The sequence below is a fragment of the Pungitius pungitius genome, chromosome 12 (assembly GCF_949316345.1).
Source record: "Pungitius pungitius chromosome 12, fPunPun2.1, whole genome shotgun sequence".
Classification (NCBI taxonomy): domain Eukaryota; kingdom Metazoa; phylum Chordata; class Actinopteri; order Perciformes; family Gasterosteidae; genus Pungitius; species Pungitius pungitius.
Window position 1 is genome coordinate 19,367,318 of NC_084911.1, and position 12,969 is coordinate 19,380,286.

The window sequence follows — 12,969 nt, forward strand, 5'->3', positions numbered from 1 at the left end:
TTATGCCCTGCTGCTATTGGTCGAAGTGGTTCTGTGGCGGGGCAACTGCGACGGAAAGGCGGGTTTTTTGGAGACTGGTGGCGGGAAAAAGACACCAGAATGAGGAGGACGCACTGGGGCGATGAGCAGCCATGTGCCACAGAACAATGAACACATTTACACACATGAAGGGAGCGTTTAAAGTCATCTGTTAAACAAATGGAAATAGTCTCAGGAAACAAGTTTAGTTTGAGAAACTTTTTATGTGGATGACAGATGTACAGATGTGTCGTTATGGCTACAAACTATCAGTAAGGCATTGTACAAACCGTTCATGTAATACAAATGTTTTAGGAGGTCACAAAACGATATGTAGCCCCCTCCACAGTTCCTTAAACTACCACAGGAGAGTCAGAGGTGCTTCCCTGTAGTGTTCATTCTCAGATGTATTTCCCTGGAAGGGCTTCAAAAGCCAAGATTGATTAAAAGCGGCAAAATCAAACAGATTGAGGCGAGTAAAGACAAAAACCTCTACTTTATTGAAGCTCAAACGTTAAAGTGAAGGGACAATACGCCAAAAAAACATTAGAGAGAAAGCAGACTTTAATGTGTTCATAATCAGTTTGCACCAGTTGTTGCATCTTCTGAAGGGAAAAAAAGCCAAAGCGGCGCTCATGTGCAGTGTGACATTTGGGTGCTCCGACATTATATATCCCTGTAAGGCCACATCATAACATCCTTCACTCCTTAAATCATTTCCCTCATTAGAAAGCATAAACAAAGGGGTCAGGTTCATTCCTGGTTTCATTCTCAAATGTGTTCTCCTTTTGATCATTAAAAACACAATCAATTAAATGAATAAACTCCCCCAAATAAACCCATCTATTGCCAAGTAATTCTTATGATGCAAAAACCTTCACACGCAGGTGCTTCAATCAAGGAAACACAAATAACACCTCTGCTGACCTACAAACGTAACTATTATTCCATCGACATCATTCCGAGGCCTCGAGTCACAGGCGGCACAACGCAGCGACCCACTGGACCCTGTCCGGTACCCGGGCCGCTGCGGCGCCGCTCAGGGGACGACGCCGTGCTTCCTGCCCGTCTGGATGAAAGCGTCCACGCAGTGGTCGATGTCTGCGTCCGTGTGCGCCGCTGAAATCTGAACGCGGATCCTGGCCTTGCCCTTGGGTACGACGGGGAAGGAGAATCCGATCACGTACACCCCTGTGGAGGCGAGACGCGTGGTAGTCAGGGAGGGGGGTGGAGGGGGGGGGGGGGCATCGTGTCCTCAGACACTCTGCTGTAGCTGTGACCTTCCATTGTCTTAATGCAATTTGCTACTGCTAATCATTTACTAGTTGTATTGACAAAAGGTCTTTTTTACTTATGATACTTTTTCAAAAAGAAGACGGGATCCCGGTGAAAAGCAGCTCAGTTCCTGGGAGAGCTTGCAAAGTAAAAAGCGGTTAGGAGAAGGACTTAAGGGAGAGATATTCTCAGGGAGAAGAGGAGATGACAGCGAGTTTGTGAAAGTGCTACAAAAGGAGGAAAAAGTTTCCGTCTTGATCTTTTCTTCGCTCTCACAATTTAAATTCTGAATGTCAGAATTCTCAGGATTTTCTCAGAATGACTTGAAACTATTATTTTTTTGGGAGATTTTTCAACGCCCCCTCACCCAGCTTCAGCATGTCATCGGCCATCAGGGAGGCCAGCCGGGCGTCGCCCAGCATCACGGGACAGATGGGGTGAGCTGACCCCGAGATGGTGAAGCCGGCCTGAGTCATCTTGCTCCTGAACCTGGATGCACAGCACAGATAAACAAAAAAAAAGTAAAAATGTTAATGTTGTGGACTGCACTTCAAACTATTTTATATTGTATATATTGTGTATTGTTTTGTAACTGTCAGGATCACAGAGCGAATGTAGTACGTCTCTGACAAGCAAGTGAGCTTCACAAGAAGGTCACCCAAAAACATACACAACCCACAAAAACCCCCCACCTCATGGTTTTGGCCACCATGCTCTGTGAAATCTCGTTGGAGGCGAGCAGCAGCTCCACTGCCCGCGTGGCACAGGCCACCACCGGGGGGGGGAGGGAGTTGGAGAACAGGTACGGCCGCGAGCGCTGCCTCAGCAGCTCGATGAGGGGCTTCGGGCCGACTGTGTAACCACCTGAGGGAGAAAAAAAGAGAGTTTGCTATTAAGAGTGATACAAATCTCCTCTACGTATACTAAATATAAGTTGACATCCAGGGGGAGGTAAGCTCAGCGTAGAGGCCGCTAGGAGGAAACAGCTTGCTTGGCTCTGTAGACTACTGCTATTTCTTAAAAAGGAGTCTCTGCTGGGTGCCGGCCCACTGCCATAAACCCTGTAAACCCCTTCTTGTTATCTGTAGGCCTCCAGGTTGAGTCTAGGCCTTCCTGAGAAATCCCGTTCACGAGAAAGAAACACAGCGGAGGCCTGCAGGGTCTACATTTCAGTTCCCCTGAAACTTTCCTGAAAATGTTCCGCCCCTTTGCAACCCTAGAGGAGATAAAGACTTACCAGCTGCTCCACCCAGCGCTTTGCCCAGGGTGGAGTTAACAATGTCCACTCGGTCCATCACTCCCAGGAGCTCGTCCGTTCCTCTGCAGATCCCAAAGAACACAGTTACATTAGTTCAGCCCCTCTACGAACAATAATGCCTACACATGAAGATGTGTGTTTTTACTTCCATGCTACGTTCCTCTTGATTGCATGATTTTGTTGTATCAAGAGCGATTCAAAGAGACGGCATCTTGATATCACACTAACATGCTGAAATAAAGCAGTAATATGAAACACTTTTTGCGGATTGTCATCTTAGAAAACACCCAGCGTGGCCCAATCCTCTGAACTCTGCATGGGGACCTCACCCACCGGCCTCGGGGCCCCAGGAATCCGGTGGCGTGGCATTCGTCGATGAACACCATGGCGCCGTACTGCTCAGCCAGGTCACAGATTTCTGACAACGGGGCCACGTCTCCGTCCATGGAGAAGACTCCGTCTGTGACCACCAGGCGCATGCGAGATGACTGAGGAGGACAAAACCACCACTCATTGAAGCAGCCCTCACCCCCTCAGGAACCTGGCTTTGATGTCTAAAGGACACGAGACTGACTTATGTGTGGACGCCCCCCCCCCCCCGAATAAAGATGTGATGTGACTTATTCAAAGGAATAAACATGATGGAAGACCTTGAACGGGCCCGTGGGCTTCTAAGGGGAAACAGTGGCTGGCACATGTCATAGCTAGGTTACCATGGTAACATTAGTTCCACGAGTTGGTTGAAGAAGCCTGTTGAAGGTGGACGGAGCCGTTTAGTGGATTCAAAAGCGTCTCTTAAAAAAATGAGTTGTGTCAATAGTGAATTTTTGAAGGAAATGTACCATTTCATGTACAATGCAATTCTGTTCCGTATAATTCAAACACAATGTCATTATATATCAAAAGAGTAAACTTAAGTTTCTATTAGGTTTCAGCTAATGTACTATGTAGGAAATCACGATTTATAACTAAATCTATCAAAACAGACTCCTAACATGTTTAAATATGGCGGTGTATGACTGCGCAGAACACACCTGGGACTCTTTGAGCTTGTTCTCCAGATCTCCGATGTCCATGTGCTTGTAGCGCAGCCTCTTTGCGCGACACAGTCGGATCCCATCGATGATGGAGGCGTGGTTCAGCTCATCGGAAAGCACCGCGTCATCTGGGCCCAACAGAACCTTGCGTGTAGGGAGACCAGCAGAATACTTTACGGGAGGGATCTTTCTCTGCAGCACAGACGGCGCCTCCTGAAGCGCGACGTACCTCAAACAGTCCGGCGTTTGCATCGAAGCAGCTGGCGTAGAGGATGCAGTCCTCCCTCTCGTGGAACTCCGCCAGCTTCTGCTCCAGATCTTTGTGTAGGTCCTGTGAACCCAGAGCGAGCGCTTTAACCGCCAGGGGGGGGGGGGGGGGGGTGTTGAGCTGCTTTGAAGCCACGTTGATCACGTTTCCTTTCACCCCACTGTCAATGTGCCGATGGAGTGGCGTGGTACCTGTGTGCCACAGATGAACCGGACGGAGCTCAGTCCGGCACCGTGCGTCTTCAGAGCGTCGATCCCGGCCTGCACCACCTCCGGGTGACTGGACAGTCCCAGGTAGTTGTTGGCGCAGAAGTTCAATATGCCTTGAGAGAGACGGGGTGGGATCAGATGAAGAGCAGGAGATCATTTGGTGCAAATAACAACCAAAGAAAGCAAGTCAAACCCCGCAGGAGACTAACTGTCTGTGTTTGGTTTATTGGCACAAAGGAAAGGGACAATGAGGCCATCAGAACAAAGGAGGAGAAATGACATTGCATTGGATGGATGGACTGAGTCACTTGCACACATGCGTAATGCCTACGAGTCACAATTCAGTGGAACTGGACAGTAAAGTTCACATTAGCCCTCTGTTTATGTCAAAAAACAGTTTAAAATATCTTTGATCTCAGAATTATCCTGATTAGTTGGAGGTTGAACTATGTATTATTTTACGCGTAGTGACTCGTTTATTTTAAAGTTGGTCTAACGTTTGGATGAATATGACGAGCTCAACGTCACGAGAGCCCGTGGGCCGCGTGGTGCGTTCGCGGACCCTCGGGTCACATTGCCATCGCGTTATTTATACACACTATTACTATTACCACCCACCGCCGCTGCTGCCGTCCACGTTGATTCGAGGTCCCTGCTTTGACGTGATGATCCTCTCCGCTTTCCACGTCCCCGCGGACCGGATGCCCTCGAGCTCGCCCTGCAGCACCGCTCTGGCTTCGGCCACGGCGGAGTACGTCCGGTGGAGGGCCGAGGCCGAGGGCCGCAGCGCGCCGCGTGCCGGCTCCACCAAGCGACGGGCGACCCTTCCGAGCGACATGGCCGTGCGAGGTGTGTGTGTGTGTGTGTTTGGGGGGTGTCAAGAGTTTCGGGAAGGGGACCGAACGGAACGCGAAACGTGGCGGCGTCACGTAAAAAAAAAAAATTAAAAAAAAGCCAGAGGCGTATGTGAGGCGGGCCAATCAGAGACCAGGGCAAGTTCGAGGGCGGTGAGTTCTGTCCAATCAGAGTTCAGGGAGCAGCAACGTGTTGCCTGATGTGAACTGCTGTGTTTGACTTCATTTCCAATCGTTTCTTATCAAAACATCTTCACCTTTTCACTAATTGTAAAACGAACGTAGACGGAGTCACGCGGTATAGAAGCAACACGGCGGCACCATGGCAACCGGCAGCCATTACAAACATGTACCTGCAAATCTGATCTTTAACGAATGAAAACAGCCAGACTTCCAGGTTAATAGGTTAAGTTTAATATGACAACAGTTTGTCACGACTGCTTCTTCGGTTAAAACATCTTCACAAGGGCATGTTTGATGTGAAAAAAACATCACCAAAGATTCAAATTATTTAATTATTTAACAGCCAAGCTTCACTTACACACAAGCTAACAGTGTTTGCTACTTCGATAGGAGCGCTTTCCTTAATCCATTATCATTTTTTCAGCAATATATATTTATATATAACCGCAATATAGTACATATCTTTTGAAAAAGTTGCCTTCAGTAACAATACCCCCATCTTTCTTTCAACAGCAGGAATGTAACCATAGAAAATGTGCAAATGTGTGCGTTCCACACATGGACAAACCCTCATAACAATGTCAAGTACGAACCTCCCCCCCCCCCCCTTCATAAAACAACAATACATGTATCACTTAAAAAGCACGCTTGCTCCCCAGTGAAGAGCAGTGTACACAGCTATGACATTCTTCTTCAGATGAGCTGTAATTCCCATGTGCCTTTCACCCCGTCCCCAGGTGGAAATGTCTTTTTCTCAGCCGGTGGCGGAAGCGGTGCGAGTCCTGTTAGTTCGTCAGGTTCCTGGTGTAGCGGAAGACTGCGAGTGGTTTGCGTCCTGCGAGGACGCTCTCAGCGACGGAAGACGCTCAGCTGCTTGTGCTCTCCCTGCCAAGAACTTGTCAAACTCTGCAGAGGGAAGGAAGCAGGATTGGATGTGACTTCATACATTGTCTAAAGTATGGATCAATCAATGGAAGATTGAAGGATGATGTGGTGCAGGAGTACTGTTTTATAGCGGCAGTGATGAAAAAACAACAACTTTGGCTTAAACCAACCTGTAACTCATTATTATAGTTACTTAGATTTGTCCCGTTACACAATAAATCAATAATAAGTAGGGCTGGGCACATGAATGTATTTCATTTTATTGGAACATTGGGCGGTTTTATCTTTGCCCAGCACTAACAATAAGCCATCTTTTGACCTCAAAAACTGCACAGCTGTGCTGAACAGGTCTGAGAGGTGTGCCATGTCCAAACCATACTGCCACCTACGGGTCAAATGTGTAACAGATATAAGTGGTTTGTTGAAATAAGACGTTATTGTACAGAACGGAAAAATATGTAGCCAGTCAATTCAGCACAAAATTAGCACGTTCCCCAATAAACGGGCGAAAGTGCTTTGAAGGAGATGCAGTACAGGTGGAATAAGACGGGAATCACTCCTCAAAGCCTCGCCACCAGCCTGGTCGCCATGACGCTGCCAATGGTCAATGATCTCTCTGATCCAACGCAGTTACCATGAAGCCGGAAAGAGTATTACGCCTCGAGAGAGAGAAAACAAACACTGGAAGGAAGACCAGCGACTTCCCCCTAAAAGACCAACCACAAACAAACAGCCCAAAAAGACAGTATCAGGACAAGTATCAGGTCCACGCCCTCCATGGTTGGGACAACACTAAGTTAGATAAATGTATTCTGCCGGCTCGGTTCCCAGGTCTGTGACATCTAGAAAAACAAAGTGATGGTATTGAAAATGTTAGTTAGAACCGTTAGGACGTGTAGACAGAAGTGTTAGTATGACCGTTGGTGAGCACAAGCGTGTGCAAAGGTTGACCTCATGCCTGTAGTAGTAACCATAGGCATAAAGGGGGCTCTACTGGACGCAAAGGGCCTTGGCCAGAAGATCGAAAGCAGGTTTGACCTTTTTTTGTGACAGCAGTCACTCAAACGAATAATTGTCTCTGTGTTCCACCGTGCAGTCATATTTATAATCATCTCTACATTACCATACTCAAAGTACTGACTCCTCTGTAAATGTGTTTCCAAGCATTTCCAGTTCAGAGAGAAGAGCAGGTTCCGTCCTCACGGCGGGATAAGTGCAACATCAGCTTAAGTAGATGGAGGAATTAGACCGGTTGTTAGAGTCTTACGTACAAGTGTGGCCTCCCAGTATAAGTTGCTAATGGGAAGGATAAGGATAAGACCCGAGAGCAGTAGGCCACAAGGCCCATGTGTGGAGGTCAGCTGGGGAATTAGCTCAGAGGAGGTGTGTGTGTGTGTGTGTGGGGGGGGGGGGGGGGGGGGTGGAGGATAAAGAGAGAATCTTCAAGGCTGAGGGAGTAGTTAAAAGAACAGGCAGACATCGGGAAAACCCGATGTGACGCAATCAGTGACGCACCCAGATTTTTCATGGTCAGGGAGGGATTTGTGGCGCCTCACCATGAGTCAGAAAAGAGTAAGAAATGCCTGTATAATTAATGATGAAATAAAAATAATAAAAAATTAAAAAAACTACTGTTCACTGTAGGTGTTCACGGATGCCCAATGATATCACTCTTTTTTTTAAAGGGGAGGAGGGGGGTGTAAAGTGAGGACCGCTTACCTTCACTGGTCACACCGTCTGCATCCTCAAGGTCGTCATACTGTGTCACACACAAACAATGTTATGGATACATCAAATAAAAGCCGATATTGACTCTACTCATTTGGATTAAAGGTAGGAACGGAGCAATTTACCTCGTTGTCCAGCTCCAACCATTTCTCAATGTCATCCATTACGGTCGACTGGTTGATAGGAATCTGAGGAAGAAGCCAGAACACGGCGGTTAGAGCAGAAACACGAAGGTGAAACTAAACTACCAAGCCACTCCCGTCGCAAACATGTAATACAGAAGGAACAAGAACAAGGAAAGCATGACATCTACACGGCATGACAGGAAAGTGCAACAGAGACGACGTCATGCCTTCTGATGGGTGGGACTATTCTTCAAAACATTAAAAAAAACGTGCAAACCATTGGACTTCACCTCAACAACCAAACCATTGAAAAGTGACCCATATAAAAGCAATCCAGACCACGGCAAAAAGTCAAATCACAACCGCATGACAAGAGCGAGCAACGGAGGGCGTGGAGGAGGTGAATGATCATGTGACAGCGGGACCAAGACGCACCATTCCCCTCTTAATCATCCAATCTAACTTTGGCGAGGCGCTGCGGGTGGAGGCCGGGCTGCCGTCCTTCACGCACAGAGAGTCCATTCAGGAGGAAAGCAGTTAGCGAGACAAAAATCACACATTTACTCAACCGGCGAGATTCTCATGAGCGGAAGATTTCCGTGAACATCCAGACATCCCGATAAGCTAGAAACGTTTCTGAAGCAAAACCAGAAATTCCCACACGGAATCTTTTTCCATCAAAAAGGTCACGTCGCAGACAAGAAAACCCTATGAGCCGACGGATGTGGGGATTGACCCTATAGCGCGCGTGAAAGCTGATCTTTGCTCACCGCCACAGCGCTGCGTAGCCTGCTGTCCTGAGCCTCAGCCGGGCCGTCCTCTGCCACCTCACTCAGCTCACTGAAACACAAGATTTACACCTTCAGCTGCCATGTGAGCTAAGCGTTTGGCAATTAAGCTCCAAGAGGAAAATCAACATATTTGCAAAAGACATTGCAGAGTTTCAGGGTTCTACGACCGCTCTGTAACATCACATGATTTTAACATAACGGATGAGGAGAACCTGCTGTGTTATTCACAGAGCCTCTAGTTAAGTACAGTAGATCAAGTTAACAATTCAATGAATATGTATTACTTTTAGCTAACGTTTACTATTCATTTCACTGTAAATTGCTATCTCAACTTCATTCATTATCTTCAGCCTCATTGGGAACTCTCAAAGGTCAACAGTCTCTCTTTACCTCGGCCTTTGTCGAGTTGAGATATTTATATTCTGCGATAGCGCGTCATCGGACTCGGATGTACCTGCAGGAGGGACAGCGAGAGGTTAACGCTGTAAAGGATAAATGGAGGCACACAGTGAACATGTGCACAACGCTCACACATTCAAGACTATTACCATACTTACTAAGTCTCGCCATCTGACTGGAAAAACTGTCAGCTTTTGACAGGCTGAATGAGCTGTTGGTAACGGACGGGACTCCTGATTGGCTGACAGACTCGGGTGTCAGATCGAAGTCGGTGAGGTTGACGTATGTTTGACTCTGAGGGACAAAAAGGGAAAGTCGGTGACTCACCCGCTGTCACGCTAGAAAAACACCCAAAACAATATTACCGATGTGGTATTTACCTTCTCTGCTGCGCTTTGACTGTTTGGTATTCGCCTCTCAAACCTGTGAACGTCACAGCGAAATGGTAAAACTCAACCTGTTGAAACAAGCCAATCCTAAAACAGTGAATGCTTGGATGGTGAACCTGTGGTAGCGGGTGAAGGCGCTGTTTATCTCATCGTTCGCTGCCAGCAGCTCCTCGATCAGCTTCTCCTCACTCAGCCTGGGGACCACCTTCACAATTCTGTCCTGCATTTCCTTACATACTGTGTATAACTGCTAATGACACAATCAGACAAAGAATGTGTGGGTGGGGGTGTGACGGGGGCGGGGGGGCAGATGCAACACAGAACGTATAAAGTGGGAGATCAGTTAAGGGTAAGGCACCGTTGCTCTAAGAGACTGGAAGGAAATGAGTCATGTTTAGAAGCTGTTATTGTTTCTTTTACCTCCAGCAGCTCCATGTCTGCTTCTTTTACCGTGACGGGGTCCAGCTGAGTCATCATGTCCGACATCATAGTCAGGTTGCTTCGCACCACTCCCAGCTCCGTCTTCAGCTGTTTCACCTGGGAGATCAATGACATTCCCCCGAATAAGCACAGCTAAAAAGGCGTGTATCGATTTATGAAGGGCTGCAGGCCGAAGGGATACAGTGTGAAACAGCAAAAGAGTGGCGTTCTGAAGCCACTGAAGTGGTAAAAACAGCCGCAGAACGGCCATCACCTGGACAGATGTGAATGCATTGTTCCCCTCCAGGGCCAGTTTTAGCTGTGAAGTCAGCGGGGGGATGAGCGGAGGTTTGGAGGGGAGCAGCGCGGAGGGCAGGGTAGCGACAGAGGGCCCGTTCCCAGGAGAAGGCTGCTAGGCAGATGCAAAGAAATGACCCCCAAAGAAAAGAACATCACCAGGAGACTGCAGGTAGAACCCAAAGAGCTGTGAGCGAAGGCGGCGCCACCGCTCGTACCTTCTGGGGGGCCTGGATGGGCGCGTAGCCGTCCAGCTCGGTCACGGGGAACTCGAGTCCCTTCCTGCGCAGGTCTTCGTACACGGACACCACGCCAGTCAGGTCAGGCGAGCTACGAAAGGCATCGGCCCACGCCTTAAACGAGTGACAACCACTAATTACCGTCAGACATCAGATTCTCTTTTCCTGCCGCAGTGCCACACGTGGTGAGGTTATTATTAGTGTGTATGCTTTACCTGTACAATGCTGAGCACTCTGTCATGCAGAATCAACGGAGGGTTGTTTTTCGGGATGATCGAGCGGACCAGAACGCCTTCGACAAAGTCCCGCGTGGTCACCAGGATGTGAAACTTGTAACCGCAGTTCTTCACGCACGTCTCCAGGACCTGAGGCGGGACGGAGACGCATTACAGCCAGAGAACTCAAAGGGGGTGGAAACACAAAGAGCATGAGGGCGGCAAGGGAGCGACACTCACAGTGAGCGCCAGCATGACCTCCTTAAAGTTCCTGTTCCCCATGATCCTTTTCTTTAAGGCTCTGACTGCGTCCTTGGCTCTGTAATCACAACATGTGGAACAGTCAGTGGCGTGTGACCTCCAGAGGATGTGTTTGTTCCTGATGCGGACAGTAGATAAAAAGACACACACGTACACACACACACACACACACACACACACACACACACACACACACACACACACCCGTCCTCAGAGCTGTTGATCATGTCACAGATCTCCATGTTGAGGGCCCAGTCTTCTGATGGCAGGCTGGAGCCTGTTGCACTCTCTGTGAAAATAAAACAATAAATACAATGTTAAATAATATGAAAACTGAAGATTCAAAATTTCAAACAATTTACTGCACAGTTTGTAATATAAATAACGCGGTCTCTAATATTGTTTAATTTGCTTATCTATTCATTTCCTAATTTACATCCCTGAGTGATCACACTTGTGCAGTCACCAAGCTACAGTTGAACGTGCATTCAATTTGGGTCAGGAGGCTCTGGGCCACTTTTCGTCTAGCCCAGCTATTGGCAGGTTGAAGACGGACACAAAGAACAACCAATCACGTCGAGCCTCGCAGCACCTAAATCCCGCCCCTGTCAAACCCTCTCTCAGCGGACGCGTCACTCAACCCGTAACCCGTTGGACCGGTCTACCCTAATTAATTTATCTTTTTTTAAATCATGCTAATGTATTGACATTTTATACGTAGTATCTTACGCAATAAAACAACGCAAACTAGGATGAGAAGAAAGGTAGGCGCGGCTCGCCAGAGATGCTCGTGCCGGCGGCGTAATGACAGTGGTAAAGGTGGCTGAGACCGACATTAAAGGATTTCGTTAATACAAAAAAAACCCCACGACTCGCGGGCGACATTAAGCAGCTCACCGACTCGCTGTCCCACCGGCGTGCTGAACGGATTCCCCATTAAAAACTCCATGGTGAGGGCGGTGAGGGCCCCGGGCCGAGCCGTATGCAGCGACGAGCCCCGCTTTCTCCCGCAGACTGCTGCTCACACAACACAGCAGGGCACCAGCTCAGCTACGTCACGATTTAAAGCGACAGCGGCCCGCTTACGTCAGACGGGCGGTGTAGTGGAACACCACCCGGGAGGACACTACAACTGCTGCCACGCTTTAATTACGCTAAAAAAAAGGGTCTCTCTGCAACTAACCCCCGAAGCTAACACTGTTCTGGCCTTCATATCAACGTGATAACAACGATTCTGCTGCTCTACACATGACGTCATGCTTTACCACGAATAATAACACAGGTCATGTGCAATCAGCCCAAATTCATGTATCATGTACTTTTATTCAAACCTACCTACGGTGCACATATGATGGCCTAAATGACAACACATATTTAGAGATTAGGCATGGTAACGAGGTATGTTTGGGATTTCACGGAGGGAATACTTGAACGCATTCCTTTCGTTTGCCTCTTTCACAGGCAATGAGTGACCCTGTGTCATCATCACAGTCCTATTTCTTATAATTTATCTACGGTCTTACATTATTATAACAGAATCAATAGTTCTATCAGTACAACTGAACTTTATATCCAAAACGAGTGCCCATTTGGCAGTAAATTAACATTTAAACAAACAAGGTCGTGACAGTTCACTCAGTCACTGCTTCTTCTGGAACCATGTCACATGGTCTGTATAAAACATCCTCAAAGCTCAACTTTGATCAAACAAACTGCTACTTTTAAGACTGAACTGTCAAGCTTCACGGGAAAATAAAATGATCTTGCAAATGTTCCCAAGGTGTGCGTCGCGGTGATGTGGGTCTCTGCCACACGAGTGCACTGTTTGATTTCATATCTCAGAAGGGCGAGCAGCGCAATGCAGCCTCATGATTTCTGCCCGTCAGGCACCGACTGTCCTTCAGATTACTTTGTGCTCACTGGTTTGTCCTTGCTTCTTCAACAGTTCATTATTGCGTGTGCTAGTATATGCCGTATTCCTAAATGAGAAGGTGTTTAAACTAAAACAAGCAGGGCGAGGGTAACTCCAGCATCGGAAACTGTTGTTGGGGACAACAGGCATGTTATTAGTAGTATTTACAGTCAGCAAATCGTCTTGTCTGAGTGGAAGTTGTCTCC

General features: G+C 47.8%; 2 protein-coding genes across 8 annotated transcripts; both read right to left on the minus strand.

Moving 5' to 3' along the window:
• Positions 1-495: 495 nt before the first annotated feature.
• On the minus strand, positions 496-4,994 carry gcat (glycine C-acetyltransferase). The gene is made up of 9 exons (XM_037476388.2): positions 4,684-4,994; positions 4,048-4,178; positions 3,818-3,919; positions 3,586-3,732; positions 2,885-3,039; positions 2,531-2,613; positions 1,986-2,157; positions 1,661-1,782; positions 496-1,209 (listed from the first exon to the last, which is right to left on the minus strand). The coding sequence occupies exons 1-9, from the start codon at positions 4,901-4,903 to the stop codon at positions 1,058-1,060; spliced, it is 1,284 nt and encodes a 427-aa protein (XP_037332285.2). The 5' UTR covers positions 4,904-4,994; the 3' UTR covers positions 496-1,057.
• Positions 4,995-5,317: 323 nt separating this feature from the next.
• On the minus strand, positions 5,318-11,908 carry tom1 (target of myb1 membrane trafficking protein). 7 transcript variants are annotated; one of them, XM_037476383.2, is made up of 16 exons: positions 11,749-11,908; positions 11,056-11,140; positions 10,831-10,909; positions 10,591-10,740; positions 10,355-10,489; positions 10,114-10,248; positions 9,840-9,956; positions 9,536-9,666; positions 9,411-9,453; positions 9,189-9,324; positions 9,022-9,085; positions 8,611-8,680; positions 8,276-8,341; positions 7,841-7,903; positions 7,707-7,746; positions 5,318-6,008 (listed from the first exon to the last, which is right to left on the minus strand). In XM_037476383.2, the coding sequence occupies exons 1-16, from the start codon at positions 11,798-11,800 to the stop codon at positions 5,896-5,898; spliced, it is 1,479 nt and encodes a 492-aa protein (XP_037332280.1). In that variant the 5' UTR covers positions 11,801-11,908; the 3' UTR covers positions 5,318-5,895. The 7 variants fall into 7 exon arrangements, with proteins under 7 accessions (XP_037332280.1, XP_037332278.1, XP_037332279.1 ...); XM_037476381.2 differs by having other exon boundaries at positions 9,536-9,669; XM_037476382.2 differs by having other exon boundaries at positions 10,114-10,251.
• Between the last annotated feature and the right edge of the window lie 1,061 nt (positions 11,909-12,969).

Excerpts from the sequence above, each read along its gene's own strand:
- gcat (XM_037476388.2), bottom strand. The coding sequence starts at position 4,903 with ATGTCGCTCGGAAGGGTCGCCCGTCGCTTGGTGGAGCCGGCACGCGGC. Across the intron at positions 3,040-3,585 it reads ACAAGCTCAAAGAGTCCCAG|TCATCTCGCATGCGCCTGGT; the intron begins GTGTGTTCTGCG and ends TGTCCTCCTCAG. Across the intron at positions 1,783-1,985 it reads ATGGTGGCCAAAACCATGAG|GTTCAGGAGCAAGATGACTC; the intron begins GTGGGGGGTTTT and ends CTGTGCATCCAG.
- tom1 (XM_037476379.2), bottom strand. The coding sequence starts at position 11,800 with ATGGAGTTTTTAATGGGGAATCCGTTCAGCACGCCGGTGGGACAGCGA. Across the intron at positions 9,325-9,410 it reads GTCAAAGCGCAGCAGAGAAG|AGTCAAACATACGTCAACCT; the intron begins GTAAATACCACA and ends TTTGTCCCTCAG. Across the intron at positions 9,086-9,188 it reads CAGTCAGATGGCGAGACTTA|GTACATCCGAGTCCGATGAC; the intron begins GTAAGTATGGTA and ends TCCCTCCTGCAG.